General features: G+C 52.4%; 1 protein-coding gene across 1 annotated transcript in view; it reads left to right on the top strand.

Annotated features, from left to right (window-relative positions):
- NOS2 (nitric oxide synthase 2) overlaps positions 1–19,991 on the top strand; it is a 42,584-nt gene that overhangs the window by 16,720 nt on the left and 5,873 nt on the right. The window contains exons 6-21 of the mRNA XM_054535604.2: positions 644–735; positions 1,574–1,715; positions 1,845–1,984; positions 3,676–3,850; positions 3,941–4,042; positions 8,269–8,463; positions 9,490–9,572; positions 10,281–10,425; positions 11,717–11,821; positions 13,145–13,194; positions 13,571–13,745; positions 14,884–15,016; positions 16,106–16,184; positions 16,951–17,132; positions 18,516–18,679; positions 19,656–19,863. Of these exons, the coding sequence (XP_054391579.2) occupies positions 644–735; positions 1,574–1,715; positions 1,845–1,984; positions 3,676–3,850; positions 3,941–4,042; positions 8,269–8,463; positions 9,490–9,572; positions 10,281–10,425; positions 11,717–11,821; positions 13,145–13,194; positions 13,571–13,745; positions 14,884–15,016; positions 16,106–16,184; positions 16,951–17,132; positions 18,516–18,679; positions 19,656–19,863 (2,170 nt within the window). The remainder of the gene's footprint in view (positions 1–643; positions 736–1,573; positions 1,716–1,844; positions 1,985–3,675; positions 3,851–3,940; positions 4,043–8,268; positions 8,464–9,489; positions 9,573–10,280; positions 10,426–11,716; positions 11,822–13,144; positions 13,195–13,570; positions 13,746–14,883; positions 15,017–16,105; positions 16,185–16,950; positions 17,133–18,515; positions 18,680–19,655; positions 19,864–19,991) is intronic.

Below are 19,991 nucleotides of genomic sequence, written 5' to 3'. Positions count from 1 at the left end.
CATGGTGTTGAGAGTGGCAGGTGCGGATGGGAGGCTGCACTCTTCTGCATGGTGTTGAGAGTGGCAGGTGCGGATGGGAGGCTGCACTCTTCTGCATGGTGTTGAGAGTGGCAGGTGCGGATGGGAGGCTGCACTCTTCTGCATGGTGTTGAGAGTGGCAGGTGCGGATGGGAGGCTGCACTCTTCTGCATGGTGTTGAGAGTGGCAGGTGCGGATGGGAGGCTGCACTCTTCTGCATGGTGTTGAGAGTGGCAGGTGCGGATGGGAGGCTGCACTCTTCTGCATGGTGTTGAGAGTGGCAGGTGCGGATGGGAGGCTGCACTCTTCTGCATGGTGTTGAGAGTGGCAGGTGCGGATGGGAGGCTGCACTCTTCTGCATGGTGTTGAGAGTGGCAGGTGCGGATGGGAGGCTGCACTCTTCTGCATGGTGTTGAGAGTGGCAGGTGCGGATGGGAGGCTGCACTCTTCTGCATGGTGTTGAGAGTGGCAGGTGCGGATGGGAGGCTGCACTCTTCTGCATGGTGTTGAGTGTTTGGGTGTTGAGTGTTTCGGCTGCTCTATTGGTTCCCAGTGACTTCTGATCAGCCTCAAAGCCTCTGTCTACCCAGTCTTTGATGGGCATGGTCTGGATGGGCTGTTGCAGGTCTTTGATGCCCGCAGCTGTTCCACTGCCCGGGAAATGTTTGAACACATCTGCAGACACGTGCGTTACTCCACCAACAATGGCAACATCAGGTCGGTGCACGTTTCCCAGGGCTGCAGAGGGGCTTGCCTTGCCTGAGAATCTTAGCCAAAAGATGCAGCACTTGGGTCTAGGGGAGGCATCTCCAGCTCCAGGAGAAACCAGGGAGAAAGAAAAAAGAGAAAGACTCAGGCTTCTTCGGGGACTTCCAGTAGTGAGCCCAGCCCCTGTGAGCTCAGCTCCCATCGGCAGCCCATGCCCTTGGTTTCCTTCTGATGTGGAGCCATTTGGAGGGGATGGAGGATCTTTAAGAAGTAACTGCTTCACTATTCAGGGTTGGGGGCTCCCATTTTTTAGAAGGGATGGGATATTAAGAGGTTACCTTCCTCTCCCAACCAACGAGGTCAAAGCTAATAGGACTGAACAGCTCATTTGGTTATTCATTCATCTTTTTGTTCAGCAAACACTCAGTGCCTACCTAATGCAACCCAACACAGGACTAGGCTGGGGGAGCTGGGGGAAGATGGGGTATGGGGGAGTAGGAGGAAGGATGACTAGGACCCTAAGATGCTGCTCCAGGTGGTGTGAGCCTACGACCTGCACTGGACAGGCATCCAGCTAACTCAACTGCAAGGATGGAGACATAGGCAGTGAGGGAAAGACTGGCAGATCAGCTAACCCTGCCTGATGGATGGGAAGGCCCCCTTGAGGGGGTGGACCCTGGGTCTTGAGGGAGGGCAGGAGGAGAAGGCATGTCAGGAGGCTGGCTCAGTCAGCTTGGGATCAGGGGCTGCAGAGCAGGTATGGTGGAGAGGGAGGTTGGGCCAGTGCAGGATGGCTGGGCCCCCACCAGGGCCAGGTGGTAAACAGCACTGTTCCTGTCCTGGGAAGGTCGGCCATCACCGTGTTCCCCCAGCGGAGCGATGGCAAGCACGACTTCCGGGTGTGGAATGCTCAGCTCATCCGCTATGCTGGCTACCAGATGCCAGATGGCAGCATCAGAGGGGACCCTGCCAACGTGGAATTCACTCAGGTACCCGGCCCAGCCTCAGCCCCCGGCCATTGGGGCAGGGAGCCCTGTGGTGAGTGAGTGACAGAGTGGAGCCCAGAGGAGACATGCAGCCCAGGCTTACAGACTCACAGGGCCTGTCTTGTTCCCCAGCTGTGCATTGACCTGGGCTGGAAGCCCAAGTACGGCCGCTTTGATGTGGTCCCCCTGGTCCTGCAGGCTGATGGCCGTGACCCTGAGCTCTTCGAAATTCCACCTGACCTTGTGCTTGAGGTGGCCATGGAACATCCCAAGTAAGTAGGCTGAGGGTGCTGGGGGCAGGGGCAAGTCAACACACAGCCCTTCTCCTTTCCTAAGTGAGGCTCCAGCCCTCCCCATACCTCCCCTAAAGCCCAGCCAGCAGCAGGTGACACTCAGGGGGCTGGCTTTCAAGGACTCTTTTGTCACTGTTGCATTCTGCAGCCATTCTGCACTGGCACCTTGGGCCTCAGACAGGAGGATGTGTTGATGCTGAGGGGAAGCAGAGGATTAGGCGGATGGGGCCCCAGGAGCTTGAGAAGCAGTGACTGCAAGAGAGGAATGCATTGAGATTCTAGAAAGGAGCAGCCCAGGCCTCTTCTGCCCTCCTGCCAATGCTCTTAGCTGTCCCTCTCCTGTCGGGAGCATATAGGGCTGCAGTGACTTCAAGAGTCCCACTGGCCCAGCCCCTGCTCTATGCAGTTCTCATAATTGCAAAAATACCTCTGCGTATTGAGATTTAGTCTCTAGCAGACATTGGGCTGGGCTCTTCTTCCTGGACATTGAATGAACCAAATTCAGTCCCGACTCATGGCCTTTGTACTCCCTGTTCCCTTTGCCTGACATGCCTTTTCCTCAGAATTTTTCTAGGCTCATTTCTTCTTGTCAAAAGGTATTTCCTATAATGTCACCTCCTCTGAGAAGGCTCTCTGACCACTCAAGCTAGAGGAGGCGCCCTTACCCTCAGTCTAACACATCATCTTGTTTTTCTTTCTTATATATTTGTTTACCCATTTATAATCTAGAGTCTAGACATTAGACTACAAGTTCCTTGAGAGTGGAGATCTTTTCTTTTCTGTTCACAATGTATACCCAACAGCTAGCAGAGTGCCTGGCACATAGTAGGTGCTCAGTTATAAATGTTTGTGGAATAAATGAATATACAAGTGAATGATATTACTAGCTTTATAATAATTCCGTGAATTTGATGCTATGATTTCTATTCTGCTAATGGGGATGTTGTGGCTCAGATAAGCTAAAAAACATCCCAAGTTCACACTGCTAGTCAGTGGTGAGGCAGAACTTGAACCCCAGCTTTCTGACACTAGAGTCCTTAATTGCTCTGTTGTGTTGCGTTCTCAGCATTTAGCACAGAGCCTGGCACATACTTGATGCTTAATATAGTTTTGCATGAATGAATGAGTGCATGAATGCATAATTTAATAAATGGCATCCTATGTGTCCAATACGTCTCTCTGGCTGGGATTAACTCAGAATCAACTCTTGGAAAGGAGTTTTCTTGTTTGACTCTTTCTGAAGCTTTCTTCTTGGTGGGCAGGTGGGCGGTCAGTGGGAGGCCAAAGGTGCAAAAGTGAAGTCCCCAGCGCCAGACATGGTGGTTCACACCTATAATTCCAGCACTTTGGGAGGCTGAGGCAGGAGGATTACTTGAGGCCAGTAGTTCGAAACCAGCCCGGGCAACATAGTAAGACTCTAAAAAAAAATAATAATAATAAGGAAAAAAATTAGCTGAGCAAGATGGCACATGCCTGCAGTCCTAGCTACTTGGAAGGCTGAGGCAGGAGGATCGCGTGGGCCCAGGAGTTAAAGGCTGCAGTGAGTTATGATTGTGCCACTGCACTGCACTCCAGCATGAGCAACAGAGCAAGACCAAGTCACTAAAAAAAAAAAAAAAAAAAAAAAAATAAGGAAGGCCCCAGTTAAATTGTGTCTGCCTTTCTGCCAGATACGAGTGGTTTCGGGAACTGGAGCTAAAGTGGTACGCCCTGCCTGCAGTGGCCAACATGCTGCTCGAGGTGGGCGGCCTGGAGTTCCCAGGGTGCCCCTTCAATGGCTGGTACATGGGCACAGAGATCGGAGTCCGGGACTTCTGTGACGTCCAGCGCTACAACATCCTGGAGGTAACACAGGCAGCCCAGCTGGCCAGTTGAAGGTGTGGGCCTGGGGGTGGCTTCAGGGACTGACTCCCCGCTATCACTCTGCCTCTGTAGGAAGTGGGCAGGAGAATGGGCTTGGAAACGCACAAGCTGGCCTCACTCTGGAAAGACCAGGCTGTCGTTGAGATCAACATTGCTGTGCTCCATAGTTTCCAGGTATGTCTGGAGTTTTGTGAGTCTGAAGACTTTTTGGTTAGAAGCTTATCTGATCCAGTGACTTATGTGATGCTTAATTTATAAGTCAGCCCCCTTGCTCACTCTAGAGGTCGAGCAACAGGCAGCTCCTCACCTCCCAAGACTGTTCAATCCCTGCACTTGAGCACTGAATTCTGTCCTCTCTCAATCACTCAAGGACTTTACTCCCCAAAATTTCCCTCTTCTCTCTCTGTATCATCAATGTCTCTCTCTCTGCTGAGTCATTCCCAGCAGTGTACAGACAGGCTGTCTTAGCCCCATTTCAAAGAAAGAAATGAATAGCTAACCACATAACTCCTGCCAAACCTCAGGCTCCCTCCAGCCACTGCCTCACCCTTCTGCTCCTTTCTACAGCAAAACTATGGAGAGATCTCATTGCGCTTCCTCATCCCGCAGCTGCTTCAGCCTGGCTGGGCGACAGAGCGAGACTCCGCTCAAAAACAAAAAAAAAAACAAAGAAGGCCTCCCTGACCATGCCATGTAAAATGATGCCCTCACCCCACTGCCAACCTGTCTCTTTGTGTTAGTCCTTTAACCATTTTATTTTTTTTCAAAATACTTCCTCATACAGTTCCTGGCATTATATAGGACATCGACTTTCTTCTTTCTTTTCCGTTTTTTTTTTTTTTTTTGAGACATCATCTCACTTGGTCACCCAGGCTGGAATGCAGTGGCATGATCACTGCAGCCTTGACCTCCTGGGCTCAAGTGATCCTCCCACCTTAGCCTGCCGAGTAGCTGGGACTACAGGTGCACACCATGCTTGCCTAATTTTTATATTTTTAGTAGAGTTGTGTTTTTCCATGTTGCCCAGGTTGGTTCTGAACTCCTGGCCTCAAGTGCTCCGCTTGCCTCAGCCTCCCAAAGCGCTGGGATTATAGGCATGAGCCACGGCGCCGGGCCGGCTTTCTTTATTGTTTGGTTTCCCCCACTAGCATGTAAGCTCCATGGGGCAGGGACCTTGTCTGTCTGTTTGCTGCTGCACCTCTGGCCTGGAAGAGTGTCTGGCACATGGTAGATGCTAAAATAATGTGTCTTGGAAGAATGAATGATGAGGGCCACATTCGCGTACTGGCCTGGCACAAACTGGGTCTTCAGTCCTTGTCCGATGCGTGCATGAATGAGTGATGCTGGGAGGGGACCTATGAGCTGTGGCTGCTCTTGCTTGCTGTGCGAGGATGACAGCCTCCACCTCCTCGTAAGCCCACACACAGCCACTGGGCTCCTGTGTGGGGCTAAGCCCTCTGGCCCATCTGCTGCTCTTACTCATAGAAACACTTCTCTTCCCTGTGGGAAGGAGGCCTGAGATGTAGGAAGATACTACTTTAGAAGCCACGGCCATTGCCACAAAGCTGACAGATGCCCTGGAGACCCCACCACTGGGCATTCATTCATTCATTCAGCAATGTTTTACTCAGCATTTGCCTGGTGCTGGGCACTAGGCTGGGCCAAGGATGTGAGTGGTGAACAGAGTACAGATGAGCACACACTGTTCCCCATGACTGGGTCACCCCATAGGCAGATCAGGCCTGTGCTTGACAGGGGAGGGGAAGATGGAACAGGAAAAGCCCCCCGGTGTTTCAGGAAGGGCTAGCTTTGCACCACACATCCTGACTCCTGGGGACTCCCAGCACCAGCCCTGATGCTGGCAGGATGTGGATACGTCCCAGAAAATCTGTGAGCCTCTGCTGTCTCCTGACCGTGGCTGACTGTGTCCTTCCACTGCCTGAGCGTCTCCAGGACTTCCTCACCACCCTCCTTCAGGGTAAAATTCAAAAGATGGGCCCTTGTTTCCTCCTCTGTAAAATGGGGATAATAGTGCCTCCCTCACCTGAGGATTATAAGAGTTAAGTAAAAATGCATGCAAAATGTTTAGCTGCACTGCCTGGCCCATAGAGAACACTCAGTAAGCAATGATTTTCTTACTGTTTATTATGTTGTCATCATGATCGTGGCTACCACTGAGTTGTTTTTTTTTTTTTTTTTTGGAGATGAACTCTCCCTCCTTTGCCTAGGCTGGAGTGCATGCTGTGATCTCGGCTCACTGCAATCTCCGCCTCCTGGGTCCAAGCAATTCTCCTGCCTCAGCCTCCCAAGTAGCTGGGATTACAGGATTGCACCACCACACCCGGCTAATTTTTGTAATTTTAGTAGAGATAGGGTTTCACCATGTTGGCCAGGCTGGTTTCAAACTCCTGGCCTCAAGTGATCCACCTGTCTCTGCCTCCCAAAGTGCTGGGATTACAGGTGTGAGCCACTGCACCCATCCTGTAGCTACCGCTGAGCTTAGAACTGATCTGGCTCCCAGGAGTTGCTGTGTCTTGGAAGAATAAATGAATGAGAGCCCACGTCCACAAGAGTGGTGGCCGGACTTTTATATACACATATATAACTTATGTATGTCTATAGGATTTACAAGGCATGGCTGGCCTTCCCAGGCCTGACACCAGCTGGTCCTCTCATGCCTCCTTGCCTTGACTCATACAGTGCCCCACTCAACTAACTTGCACCCCTCTCACAAGTCTCCCTTCCTCTCAGGAGCTGCTCCCGAAATTCGCCAACTCGCCCTGGGCCTCTGTCTGGCGTTGTATCCTCTCCTCTGCCCTTCCCCAGCACCTTTGCCTGCCTCCATCAGAGTTTCTATCAGGCCATGTGAAAATGACTGATTTTCCTCTGCTTCCCCACCCAGTTAGACTAGGCTCTAATGCAGAGAAGGGGTTGTGTCTTTCCCTTCTATAACGCCGATGCCTTATGCAGTGCCTGGCAGATGGAGATTATAAGAGCAGCTAACATTTATTAAGCACTTACTATGCTTTGCTTATGTCAGCTTATTGCATCCTTTCAACAACCTCATGATGTAGGAACTTTTTTGTTGGAGACAAGGTCTTGTTTTGTTACCCAGACTGGAGTGCAGTGGCTTGATCATGGCTCACTGCAGCCTCGACCTCCTGGGCTCAAGCAATGCTCCCACCACATCAGCCTCCCACGTATCTGAGAACACTGGCATGTGCCACCACATCTGGCTAATTTTTAATTTTTTTTTTTTTAAGACAGAGTCTCGCTCTGTCACCCAGACTGGAGTGCAATGGCGTGATCTCGGCTCACTGCAACCTCTGCCTCCCGGGTTCAAGCGATTGTCCTTCCTTAGCCTTCTGAGTAGCTGGGATTACAGGTGTGTGCCTCCAGCATGCCTGGCTAATTTTTATATTTTTTAGTAGAGACGGAGTTTCACCATGTTGGTCAGGCTGGTCTCAAACTCCTGACCTCAGGTGATCTGCCCGTCTCGCCCTCCCAAAGTGCTGGGATTATAGGCGTAAGCCCCAACACCTGGCCTACTAATTTTTAAATTTTTATAGAGACAGGGTCTCACCATGTTTCCCAGGCTGATTTCAAACTCCTGGGCTCAAGCGACCCTTCCACCTCGGCCTCCCAAAGTGCTAGGATTACAGGCATGAGCCACTGCACCTGGCCATTATAGGAATTCATATAATTCCCATTTCACAGATAAGGAAATTGCTTAAGGTCACATGGCAAATAAGAAGCCAGAGTTTCAACCACTATGTTAAACAAGTATCTCTTGACTGAATGGGTTGCCACAGACATAGAGGCCAGTGGCTGCCTTGCTGGACCATTCCATGGGGTCAGACCCCACAGCCCATAATTTCAGACTGTGAGTGATTCGTCTCCCATACACTATAGTTCTCCCAATGCTTCAGACCTCCCCACGGAGGGGTCTGGCTTCTTCTTGGCTGAGGAGGCTACAACCCCATGCAAGTGACTCTTAGAACTCTCCACCATAAATGGCTGGGATGGTATTTCCTTTACCTACCAAAAGGTGCTGTGGTTTAAGTTATGTAGATCCAGAGAGAGCCATTTGCTGGGAGTCTGGGGAGATCTGTGGGCATGAGAGGCTGGATATTGCCCTCAAAGAGTTAAGGGAGGCCCCCATGGGACCTGTGGGCTGACCCTGGCTAATGTGCTTTCTTGAGCTCTGTCAGAGGCTCCACAAGCACCTTCCCTTTGGGTGTTTATTTTCAGCAGGCAAGGAGAGGGCCAGGAGGAGTTGCTCTCCCATGTTACAGATTGCCAGGCCTTCCCAGGCACTCTCTGGGAGCCCTGCAGCCAACCGGCCCCTCTCCTGATTCCCCCACCCTTATCTCCACTCCCCTTCTTGCCTTCTGATACAGAAGCAGAATGTGACCATCATGGACCACCACTCGGCTGCAGAATCCTTCATGAAGTACATGCAGAATGAATACCGGTCCCGTGGGGGCTGCCCGGCAGACTGGATTTGGCTGGTCCCTCCCATGTCTGGGAGCATCACCCCCGTGTTTCACCAGGAGATGCTGAACTACGTCCTGTCCCCTTTCTACTACTATCAGGTTAGGGACCTTTCTCTTCTCTCCCTCCTGGGGGCTCAGGTGTGGCTGTATGTGTGTGTGTGTGTGTGTGTGTGTGTGCACCTCATTGTTACACGTGCAGGGCACAAGGGGAGGCAGGAGTATGTTGTTAGGGCTTTCCAGGCCCCACTCAAGGATGCTGAGCAGCCTTTGTGCATTTCCATGGAGAGTGGCACTGAAGGAAGTGCCTTCCACTGCACCGCTGGTGGCCTGTGGCTCGGATGCGGGGTCTGTCATTATACCTGCTTCCACGGGAGGGTCCGGCAACAGTCACTCAGCAGAGTGCTGAGGGGATTAGCCCCTGAGTCAGACGCTATTGATTCTGCCACTTCCTAGCAATAGGGTCTTGGGTGGGTCCTTTCCCCTTTCTGAGCCCTGATCTTCTCATCTCTAAAAGGGATGGGCTTCACTCCACAACAGGGGGTTGTGTGGATCGCAAAGCTGGTATATGGAACAGCTCAGCCCAGTGCCCAACGCAGAATGCATTCAGTAACCATGAGCTATTGAGACGAGTTCATTTTGTGCCAAAAAGGATTTGGGTTCAATTTTAAGAAGAGCTTCCTCCATCTAAAGGAAGAGCTTCCTCCATCTACAGGACCTCACATGCAGGGTGACTGCATGTCCTAGAGTCTTGCCTGTTGTAGTCGCAGCTCTTCTTGCTCTCAAAGGTGTCTGGGTTGGGACTGTACATTATGTCGTCTGCCTGGTGATAAGATGCTAAAAGCAAAAGGGAGTGCAGCCTGTTCCTTCCAGGAGGACACTAATGAGAATAAGAGTTAGCCACCCCCCTCGATGTGCAGGCTCCATGCTGGGCAGTGGAGAGGCAACTCTGGGGGAGAGGCAGCCACAGCCCTCCCTTGCAGGAGTTCAGTGACGGGGGTGGAGCGCAGGCCAGCCTTCTCTCTCAGGCTCATGACGGGTGCGAAGGGTCCTCTACCAATGCAGCATCCGCAAGCCGAGCCAAGCCAGGACCCTGCCCTGCCCTCACATCTCCTTTCTTTTCTGAAGGTAGAGGCCTGGAAAACCCATGTCTGGCAGGACGAGAAGCGGAGACCCAAGAGAAGGGAGATTCCGTTGAAAGTCTTGGTCAAGTGAGTGGCAGTGGCAGTGGCTGGTAGTGATGTGTGAACTGTGTCTCTCCCTTCTAGTCAGCCTCTGCCTCCAGTCCTCGAAGGGCAAGAACACAGGGAATGGATATTCTTTTTGCTTTTGTTTTTGAGACAGGGTCCTTACTCTGTCACCCAGGCTGGGGTGTAGTGGTGCCATCACAGCTCACTGCAGCCTCTGCTTCCCGAGCTCAAGTGATCCTCCCACCTGAGCCTCCCAAGTATCTGGGACCACAGGTACAAACCCACGCCTGACTAATTTTGTTTATTTTTTGTAGAGACGGGGTCTCGCAGTGTTGCCCAAGTTGGTCTTGAACTCCTGGGCTCAAGCGATCTTCCTGTCTCAGCCTCCCAAAGTGCTGGGATTACAGATGTGAGCCACGGCGCCCAGCCTGGGAATGTATATTCTTTGTGGAATTTGGCTCCCAGAGGTCCAGTTGCCAATTCCAAGGGTCCCCTGCTGCCATTGTTCCAACCTTCTCTCTCCTCCCTTTTCCCAAAGGGGCCTATAGTAGTGGGTGAGGGGAGGAAAAGGGTGAGTTGTCACGGTGCATGGCTGGTAAGAAACGTAGCTTGCTTTTCCCTCAACCTGCCCCACGTTAAACGCTGTCCCCTCCCATTCCCCTGGTCCCCCATTTTCTTCTGAAAGGCTGACTCAGCACACAGCGCCTGCCTGTCTGTCTGTCCCCACAGAGCTGTGCTCTTTGCCTGTATGCTGATGCGCAAGACAATGGCGTCCCGAGTCAGAGTCACCATCCTCTTTGCGACAGAGACAGGAAAATCAGAGGCGCTGGCCTGGGACCTGGGGGCCTTGTTCAGCTGTGCCTTCAACCCCAAGGTACTGGCTCAGTGGGATGGCTGTTGTTTTTTCTGCTTGTGTGCAGGGGAGTCTAGGAAAAGTTAAAACGGTTTTCCCACTCCTGGATGTCTCAGAGCCTTGGATGTGCTAATGTGCATCATAAATCTGGAAGAGAAGGAAAGACTTGTGTGCAGGGATTGCCAAACTTGCACAGAAGATGAGTTTTTCATGGTGTTCTGGAGAACACAGTCTGAGAAACACTTTCACAGTGAATCCAGGCCTCAATATACATCAGCTGCTCTGGCTGAACTTTATTCAGGCTCACTGAACACCGGCTGTGCAGGATGCAGTGGTACATGTGAAAGGGGGAAGAGATGAGTAAGCTGCAGATAAACAAAAAAAAGGCCGCAGAGGGTCTGTCTAAGCTCTATCCCCTGCCTTCAACACTGACGGTTAAAATCCAACTCTTAGGGAATGGTGGCCACGTGCTGGACCAGCCCCAGGCTCTGAGGATCTGACAGTGAGTGGTGCAGAGCCAGGCCTTGCCCCTGGGGAGCTCTCCAGCATACACCTCCCTCTCCCCTCCCAGCGCCCTGCAAATCAGGCGTCAATGCCATTGTTAATGCACAGAGGAGGAACCTGACTGTTAGACAGGTTGATAGGTTTTCCAGGGTCACACGGCTTCTGGGAGATGGATGTGACCCTGAGGACAGGGCACAGGCCAGCATAATGCCACGATGGGATGAACTGTGATCTGTGCCACGTAGAGGCCTAGGCCAAGGGGGCACTGACTGATGACCAGGTCGGCCAGGTTGCTGAAAAAACCTCTTGGGTCCAAGCCTCAACTGCCGGCTCCCAGGAGTCCAGAACTGCCAGGAGAGTGGTGGCAGGTCCCCCATCCTCAGCTGGGTGGGCCTGGATAGAACAGCAAGGCGACGGCACATTTCCCCAGCCGTTCCCTCCGGGCACAGTTGTGACTTGCTCATTCCAATTTTGTGGAAATATTTCCACACATGGAGAATTGCAAATAGTAGTGGACATGGTGAGAGGCATTTAGACATGGGAAGGGCAATATTTTGGAGACAGATCTTCCAGGGCTTGCCGACGGGTTAGCCGTAGGGCTTGAGCGGGGAAGGAAAACAGAGGATGATGTGTTCAAATTGGTTCATTCACCTCCTCTGTGCCACGCCTGTGCCCGGCCCTGGGAGAGACAGATGAGCACAGGAGCCGCAGCCTGGGGACAGTGTGGGAGGAAGCCCAGGGTGTCTGGGCAGGGTAGGGAGGGCCCTACTGGGAGCCGAGGGCTGATGTCCACTTGGGTGCCATCCAGGTTGTCTGCATGGATAAGTACAACCTGAGCTGCCTGGAGGAGGAGCGGCTGCTGTTGGTGGTGACCAGTACGTTTGGCAACGGAGACTGCCCCGGCAATGGAGAGGTGGGTGGCCTGAGGTCTGGCTGGTCTAGGGGGTGGTAGGGCACAGGAGGACCCAGGAAGGGTCTGGGGGATGCGGCAGGTCCTACAGAGGGCATTTGGGAGTCAGTGCTCAGGCCACTCCGGGTCACTCAGGTTATCTGCCGGCCTCTGTCGTAATTATTGCCATATGGGAGTGCCACCTTTCCTATGACATATTTAATATATTTCTGTGAATGGCCTACCTGTTTGTATTTAAAAATTCATATTTAAAGGAAACTTGTATCACTCCCACAAATGGGAAGCAGCAAAACATAAATTCAATGAAAACAAAATGAAGTTAATGAATTTTAGCTAGATACTATTCCCTGGCCAAGGCCTGCTCTTTGTTTTTTTTGTTTGTTTTTTGGTTTTATTTATTTATTTATTTATTTATTTATTTATTTAGATGGAGTTTTGCTCTTGTTGCCCAGGGTAGAGTGCAATGGTGCGAACTCAACTCACTGCAAACTCTGCCTCCCTGGTTCAAGTGATTCTCCTGCCTCAGCCTCCCAAGTAGCTGGGATTACAGGCACGCACCACCACGCCTGGCCAATTTTGTATTCTTTTTTTTTAGTAGAGATGGGGTTTCTCCATGTTGGTCAGGCTGGTCTCGAACTCCCAACCTCAGGTGATCCACCTGCCTCAGCCTCCCAGAGTGCTGGGATTATAGGCGTGAGCCACCGTGCTCAGCTATCTTTGTTTTTAAAAAAGAGTACTAGGCAATGAGAGAGGTATTAAAGGTCTATTAGCACCAATTTGAGACTGTCTCTCCAGTGCTCAGAAGAATGAAAATGTAATTGAAGGGGAATAACTAAAAAATAAATCATGAAAAGGGAGTAAATAGTCACCATGGGATTTGACGCTAGTTCTGCTGGATCACATACCTCCTGGAATCATCTTGGATTCCTGGAAAGCCAGCCTTATTGCAGAGACTATGGGACCAATTGTTGTTGCTTCTACTGGGTTCCAAACAGAATCACGGCCCATTAGGAGCCCCTCTGGAGAAGCCATGCTACAAGGCAGGCCCCCTCTGCCAGGGCTGGATGGGTGGGGGCCCGGCTGTTCCAGGACCCCATTAAGGGGCAGGGCCTACACGAGTTGCTACAGTTTAGTTGGAGTGAGAGACAAGCTAAACTTGTCAGCTGACAACCAGGTCCTTGGCCAGGTAGCCCCATATGTAAACCAACTTCCATTGTGGGCCGTGAGCCTTCTCCTGCAAGCTGTGGCCAGGTTTCCAGAAGAAAGGAAAAAACAGTGTTTTTATTCATCCTGGCTTGAGAACTCTGTCATTCCCTCTCTTTCTAGAAACTGAAGAAATCGCTCTTCATGCTGAAAGAGCTCAACAACAAATTCAGGTAAATTGAATTCAGGACTCCTCCTAGCCCTGCCTTGTGGACCCAAAGTCTGGGTTCAGGGGATGAAACTGGGTGTGCACAGGGGGTCTTCTCAGAACCGTGCAGGCACAGAGAAACCCTGGGTCTAAGGTTTGTATTCAGAACGTGTCGAGGGTCAAACCACAGAAACCAAGTCTCTCTCACAGGTCTGCAGGCCAAGCATGGGGTGGTCGTGGGAGTTGGTGACAAGGCTCGGGGGTCGGGGGGGCCAGAAGAGGGTCCAGCTCCATGCTGCAGCTGGAGGGGGAGAGTCTGGGGCTGGCCCTCCAGGCTGTTGGTGCTGGGTGCCAGGTGCTGCTTGCATGGGACATGAGTCTCTGTGTGTGTCCTTGGGCAGGTACGCTGTGTTTGGCCTTGGCTCCAGCATGTACCCTCGGTTCTGCGCCTTTGCTCATGACATTGATCAGAAGCTGTCCCACCTGGGGGCCTCTCAGCTCACCCCGATGGGAGAAGGGGATGAGCTCAGTGGACAGGAGGACGCCTTCCGCAGCTGGGCCGTGCAAACCTTCAAGGTCAGTTCCCAGCCAGAGCTGCCCCCGCAGCAGGGACCTGACACGGTGCATTCATGCCTAGGACATCTGTGCTGGGTGTCCCAGGTGCCATGACCTCTGCCCATGGTCCTGTAGATGTGGTCCCAGGCACGGGCCAGGGCCACAAGCCTGAGGGCTTAGGTCATTGCTGCTGTCCCTCAGCCCCCCAGAAGAGTTCCACCCTGTGCACACGACTCTGGGGGAGAAGGTGGCACAGATACCTCCTGCCCTTAGGGAGCTTCTAGTTTAAGGTCTTTCCTCCACTGACTACCTAGGTCACCTCTTAACTACTGTGTCTGTTTCAGTCTCACAGCCATAGAGAGCCTAGGGACAGGCACCACATAGTGGCGGATCCACTTTGGATCCACTCAGTATCTCCATAGCTCTTTATTGCTGTGGTTGGCCCCAGTCATTTAGGAAACTCATCACTCATGCAGAGTGTCACTCAGCGGTGGTGCTTAGGAGCATCAGCTTGCATCAGGGCAGGCTTGGTTTCAAAGCCCAGGCCTCCTCCATGTGGCTCCACACCAGGAAAATGGGAGCAATCAGACCTCTCCCAGTGTGGGCATGAGGATACAACAAGATCATGTCAATATTGGCATTCATAATGGTTGGGCACAGTGGAGCATGCCTGCAATCCAAGCACTTTAGGAGGCTGAGGTGGGCAGATCGCTTGAGCCCAGGAACTCGAAACTAGCCTGGGTAACATGTGAAACCTGCCTCTACTGAAAATACAGAAAATTGGCTGGGCTTGGTTGTGCATACCTGTAGTCTCAGCTACTCAGTAGGCTGAGGCAGGAGGATTGCTTGAGCCCAGGAGGTTGGCGCTTCAGTGAGCTATGATGGCGCCACTGTACTCCAGCCTGGGCGACTGAGTGAGACCCTGTCTCAAAACAAAAACAAAGCAGTATTTATAATAGTAGCAATAGCTACCATGTGCCAAGCCCAGACACCTCTTTGAGTCCTTGCTGTCACCCTATCAGGTAAGTGTGCTTCGAAGTTACACGAAGCGCATGGCTCAGTGTTCAGCCCATGGTAAGGGCCTAAAAAGTGGTAGCCCCAGTGCTGGGGATGCTGCTGCTGCTGACCATTAACCCTAGTCTGCTCCACCTTCTTCCAGGCAGCCTGTGAGACGTTTGATGTCCGAGGCAAACAGCACATTCAGATCCCCAAGCTCTACACCTCCAATGTGACCTGGGACCCGCACCACTATAGGCTCGTGCAGGACTCACAGCCTTTGGACCTCAGCAAAGGTACCTCCTTCTCTGCAGCACATGGGGCTTGTTTGTGTTGGGGTCTGAGCCCTAAGCCCATGGTCAAGGAGACCCCCAGGTCTTTCTGAACAGAGACAGTTGGCCTCGGGGCCTCCCTCTCACTGCAGCAAGAGCCTGTTAGGGTACAAGACTCAAGGCGCTGAGGGAGGCTGTTTCAGGAGGGAGCCCCTGGAGGGTAGTGGAGACAGAAGGGGTCAGCATCCGCCGAGGGCCTACTGTGTGCCAGGCACTGTGTGGGGCTTCTGGCCCACATGGGCTAAGTGAACCTGGACACTCCTCCTGGGAGAAAGGCACAGATGGAGAAATTGCAGTTCAGGGAGGTGAAGCAAGCTGCTAGCCTGTGGCCACGTTGGGGTCTAAGCCCCAGCCTTCCAGCCGCGAAGGCAGCCAAGTGTCATGAAGAAGGCATCACAGAGGCGATTCCAGGCTGTAGTGGTGAACTCTCCACTCTGCACCCCCGGGTGCTGTGCCCTGTGCCCTGTCTAAGATAGTCCTGAAGGTTTCTACATGTTTAAGATATCCCCAACGTCAACGATGCTGTCCTGTGGATCCCAAGCCATGGAGATGTCCTGGGAGTTTCCATTTTTAGGTTGAATTTCCCAACACCTAGAAGCAATACCTAGAAGCTGCCCTGTATCAGATCAAGGACCTTTTTTTTTTTTTTTTTTATGAGACGGAGTCTTGGTCTGTCATCCAGGCTGGAGTGCAGTGGCGCAGTTCCCGCTTACTGCAACCTCCGCCTCCTGGCTTCAAGTGATTCTCATGTAGCTGGGACTATAGGCACTACCACCATGACTGGTTTCAGTATGTTGGCCAGTCTGGTCTCAAACTCCTAACCTCCAGTAATCCACCCGCCACGGCCTCCAAAAGTGCTGGGATTATAGGCATGAGCCACCACACCCGGCCTTATTTGTGGAATAAAAGGAAGAAAAAGAAAACCCCAATGGCCACCTCAGCAGGATGCCTCAAGGGTGGTGTTCAGGTGTCACTGACTCAGACATCTGGGAGCTTCCCCTACCTATGCTCAAGAGCCACTTTGCCATTTCACCATCTCTGTGTCCTCCACAGCCCTCAGCAGCATGCACGCCAAGAACGTGTTCACCCTGAGGCTCAAATCTCGGCAGAATCTACAAAGTCCGACATCCAGGTAAGGGAAAGTGCAGGGCTTCGTGGGTGATACTCTGTCGATTTTATTTTAATGAATGAAAGATCAGAAGAAGTCAGTCTTTGAAGGGAGAGGAGAGGAGTATCTGCTGGCATTAGCAGCCACACTGTCAGTAGGACCGGCCCACCTGGTAACCTGCGGCCACCTGTGCTTTTACGTCTACTGTTGGTTAACCATGGGCCACTTTTCCAGCTTGAACTCTAAGCATCTGCTCCACTTCCTCTCCTTCCTCATTGAACTCTTTCACTAAAAGGAGAGTGCAAGAGAGACTTAAACTGTTTGACTTGGCGGGGAAGGAAATTTCCCAGCTCTGGGAGAGAGTCTTGTGGATTATTTGCAGGTTTCATCTATCTGTGCTGTCCTCCCCGCATGCATTAGGAAAACTGGCCTTGGTTCTAATAAGAACAGCGTTTGTTCTGGTGACAAGGAAAGGTTTCTTCTGATGTCCACGTATCTCCAAGGCAGATGCTTTCATTAGGCAGAGGCTGTGGCCAAGCGCTCGGGGGGCTCAGAGGGCTGCTAGGAAGGGGTGGGCCCCCCTCCTCCCCAGAGGGAAGCTCCTGGGGCCCTCTCAAGCACCCCTGCCTGTGGGGATGCCTCATCCCAAGCTCAGGGTGGTGGCCTAGGCTTGTAGAACCAGCCAGGAAAATGAAAGGAAGGCACATTTCCTGGGGAATCTCGCCTGCCCATCAGGGAGCCCTGGAGGAAATCCTGCAATGTCACCTGAGGCTTCATTTTCCTTCCCCAGCCGTGCCACCATCCTGGTGGAACTCTCCTGTGAGGATGGCCAAGGCCTGAACTACCTGCCGGGGGAGCACCTTGGGGTTTGCCCAGGCAACCAGCCGGCCCTGGTCCAAGGCATCCTGGAGCGAGTGGTGGACGGCCCCGCACCCCACCAGACAGTGCGCCTGGAGGTCCTGGATGAGAGCGGTGAGCCCCGGGCCAGAAAGCCAATGCTGCCTGGCATCCTCCGGCTGCCCCACCTGGCTGAGGGGCTGAGCCTGGGCCTGCCAGTGACAGTCATCCCTGTCCTTCGTGCTGAGAGGGTGGGCCGCCAAAGCTTATGTGAAAGCAGCTGTGGAAACAGTCCCAGCCCATAAGGCACGGCTCCCTGGCCTTAGTTTCCCCAGTGATAACAACATCCCCCTCAATGCAGTGGCCAAAGTCAGAAAGTGGGATGAGCTGAGTGTGGTGGCTCACGCCTGCAATCTCAGCATTTTGGGAGGCTGTGGCGGGTGGATCACTTGAGGTCAGGAGTCTGAGACATTCCTGGCCAACATGGCAAAACCCCGTCTCTACTAAAAATACAAAAATAATTAGCCAGGAATGGTGGTACATGCCTGTAATCCCAGCCACTCGGGAGGCTGAGGCACAGGAATCGCTTGAAGCCAGGAGGTGGAGATTGCAGTGATCTGAGATCTCGCCACTGTACTCCAGCCTGGGTGACAGAGACTCCATCTCAAAAAAATAAAAAAGAAAGTGGGATCAGAGAAACAGAGCCTGGCAGTGTCCCCCACTGTCCAGGAGAAAGTGAGAGAACCTGAGACATGGGGACGACGAGACAGTTGCCCTTGTGACTGTAGGGTGATGGATGTGGTTCATCAGGACTCTGTTCCAGAGGAGATAATGTCATGCTCATATTTTTACCCAATATTTACAAAGCATCTGTGTACCAGGCACAGCACCAACTATTACAGCACAATTTCATTCAGCGCTCATGCCAACCCAGCAAGATAGGTTGTGGTATCAGATCTGTTTCACAGGGAGGGAACCCAAGGCCCAGAGGCTTCAGTCACCTCGGAAGTGGGGAGCCAGGGTTTGAACCCGTGTCTTCTGGCCCCTGGATCTGTGCTGTGACTGCCCCGCATGCTGGGGGCTTCCCTTTGGGCTCATCTTCTGCTCACCCAGCACCTCTTGGTACAGCACCCAGGGGACTGTAGTCATGGGCTTTTCTCTAAGTGAACAACTGGCCTGTGAGGTATCCATTAGTCTTTGGTGGATTTAGTCACTGTGAGTCTGTAGATCACCAGTGAGTGTCTTGCTAAAGTTCAGGTCTGGGCCAGAGAAGGACATGGTTAGTTCATCAGGACCACGCCAACTTAGTGCCCCTTTGGGGCTGGTGATCAGCCTTCCCTGGCAGTCCTTTCTCCATGCGCCACCTTCTTCCTGCCTTTTGCTCTTAGAGCCAGGTCTTTAGAGCCTCCTTTCCCCTGAAGCTGGAGAATAGGGGGTGTCTGCCTAGGGGCCTCGCTACCTACTGAGAATCCTGAATGGGGCCTCTTTTCCATCCTGACACCTTCCTTCCCCATCCAGGCAGCTACTGGGTCAGTGACAAGAGGCTGCCCCCCTGCTCACTCAGCCAGGCCCTCACCTACTTCCTGGACATCACCACACCCCCAACCCAGCTGCTGCTCCAAAAGCTGGCCCAGGTGGCCACAGAAGAGCCTGAGAGACAGAGGCTGGAGGCCTTGTGTCAGGTGAAGATCAGGGCTGGTGGGCAGTGGGGATATGTGGGGGGTCCCAGCATGTGGGGAGCCAGAGTCCAGAGCTGGTCTTTAACTTCCAAGAGGGATCCACACCAGGTTCCCAAAGCGAGACTTGTCAAAGGCTGGTGGGAAGCCAGGCATCGTCTGCTGGCCCATGTCTAGAACACAGTTGTGTTGAATGAACTGAGTTCTTCCAAGTGTCTGCAGGGTACAACCAGAGTGCACTGCCTTGGACATTAGCTAGAAAGGGGAGCTGTCCTTATCTGTCTTTGCTTTCCCCAAAACTGGAATAAACTTGTCACTTAAGATGTATTGGGGGATGGATGGTGTCAATGAATGGATAAATGGGCATAATGAACAGAGTGACAGATGGAGAGCTGAAATAATAAGTTAATGAGAGAATGCATTAACTCACATGCAACTGTCTGGTTCCAAGTCTTTGCAAAAGGCACTGGTTGTCATTATTATCATCATCATTACAGCTAATTATCTCGATTTCAACTACCTCCACCGCCATTATTTTGTGGCTGCAATGTACTAACTTGGCACATGCTTTCTCATTTAATTCCCATAACATCCCCACAAGGCAGGCAATACTATCCTTGTTTCACAAAGGGTAATTGGGACAAGATTCCACAGCTAGTGAGGACACCCAGCCAAGATTTGAACCCAGGTCTGATTGGTTCCAAAGCCTTGCCCCAAATAAATTACAATAAAGATTTGACCCCTGCCCATGAGTTGCCGACAGTGGAGGTAACACAAGTTAGATAAATGTACTGGACTGAGTTCCTCCAGGACAGGCACTTACTTCGTCTCAAGTTCGGTAGTCTCAGCACCATGGACAGTGCCTGGCCCATGGACTTGTTTGTTGAGTGAGTGAATGAATGAATGAATACTGGGTTGTGACAGCCTTTTCCCCAAAGCGGGGCAGGCGCCCTGGGTCACTGACATCACCCTTGGCTTTCAGCCCTCAGAGTACAGCAAGTGGAAGTTCACCAACAGCCCCACGTTCCTGGAGGTGCTAGAAGAGTTCCCGTCCCTGCGGGTGTCTGCTGGCTTCCTGCTTTCCCAGCTCCCCATTCTGAAGCCCAGGTTCTACTCCATCAGCTCCTCCCGGGATCACACGCCCACGGAGATCCACCTGACTGTGGCCGTGGTCACCTACCACACCCGAGGTGAGCCGGGGGCAGAGGCTCTGGAACAGCCCCACTCCACCCGTTATTGGACATCTGTTCATCAACTCGGATTCAGCTCCCTCATCAGTTCAAGGAGGGAGGGAAAACCCACAGCCCAGAGTTGTTAA

The sequence above is a fragment of the Pongo abelii genome, chromosome 19 (assembly GCF_028885655.2).
Source record: "Pongo abelii isolate AG06213 chromosome 19, NHGRI_mPonAbe1-v2.0_pri, whole genome shotgun sequence".
In the NCBI taxonomy this organism is placed as follows: domain Eukaryota; kingdom Metazoa; phylum Chordata; class Mammalia; order Primates; family Hominidae; genus Pongo; species Pongo abelii.
The sequence above is the reverse complement of the archived record's forward strand: the minus strand, read 5'-3'. Positions and strand labels throughout refer to the sequence as shown.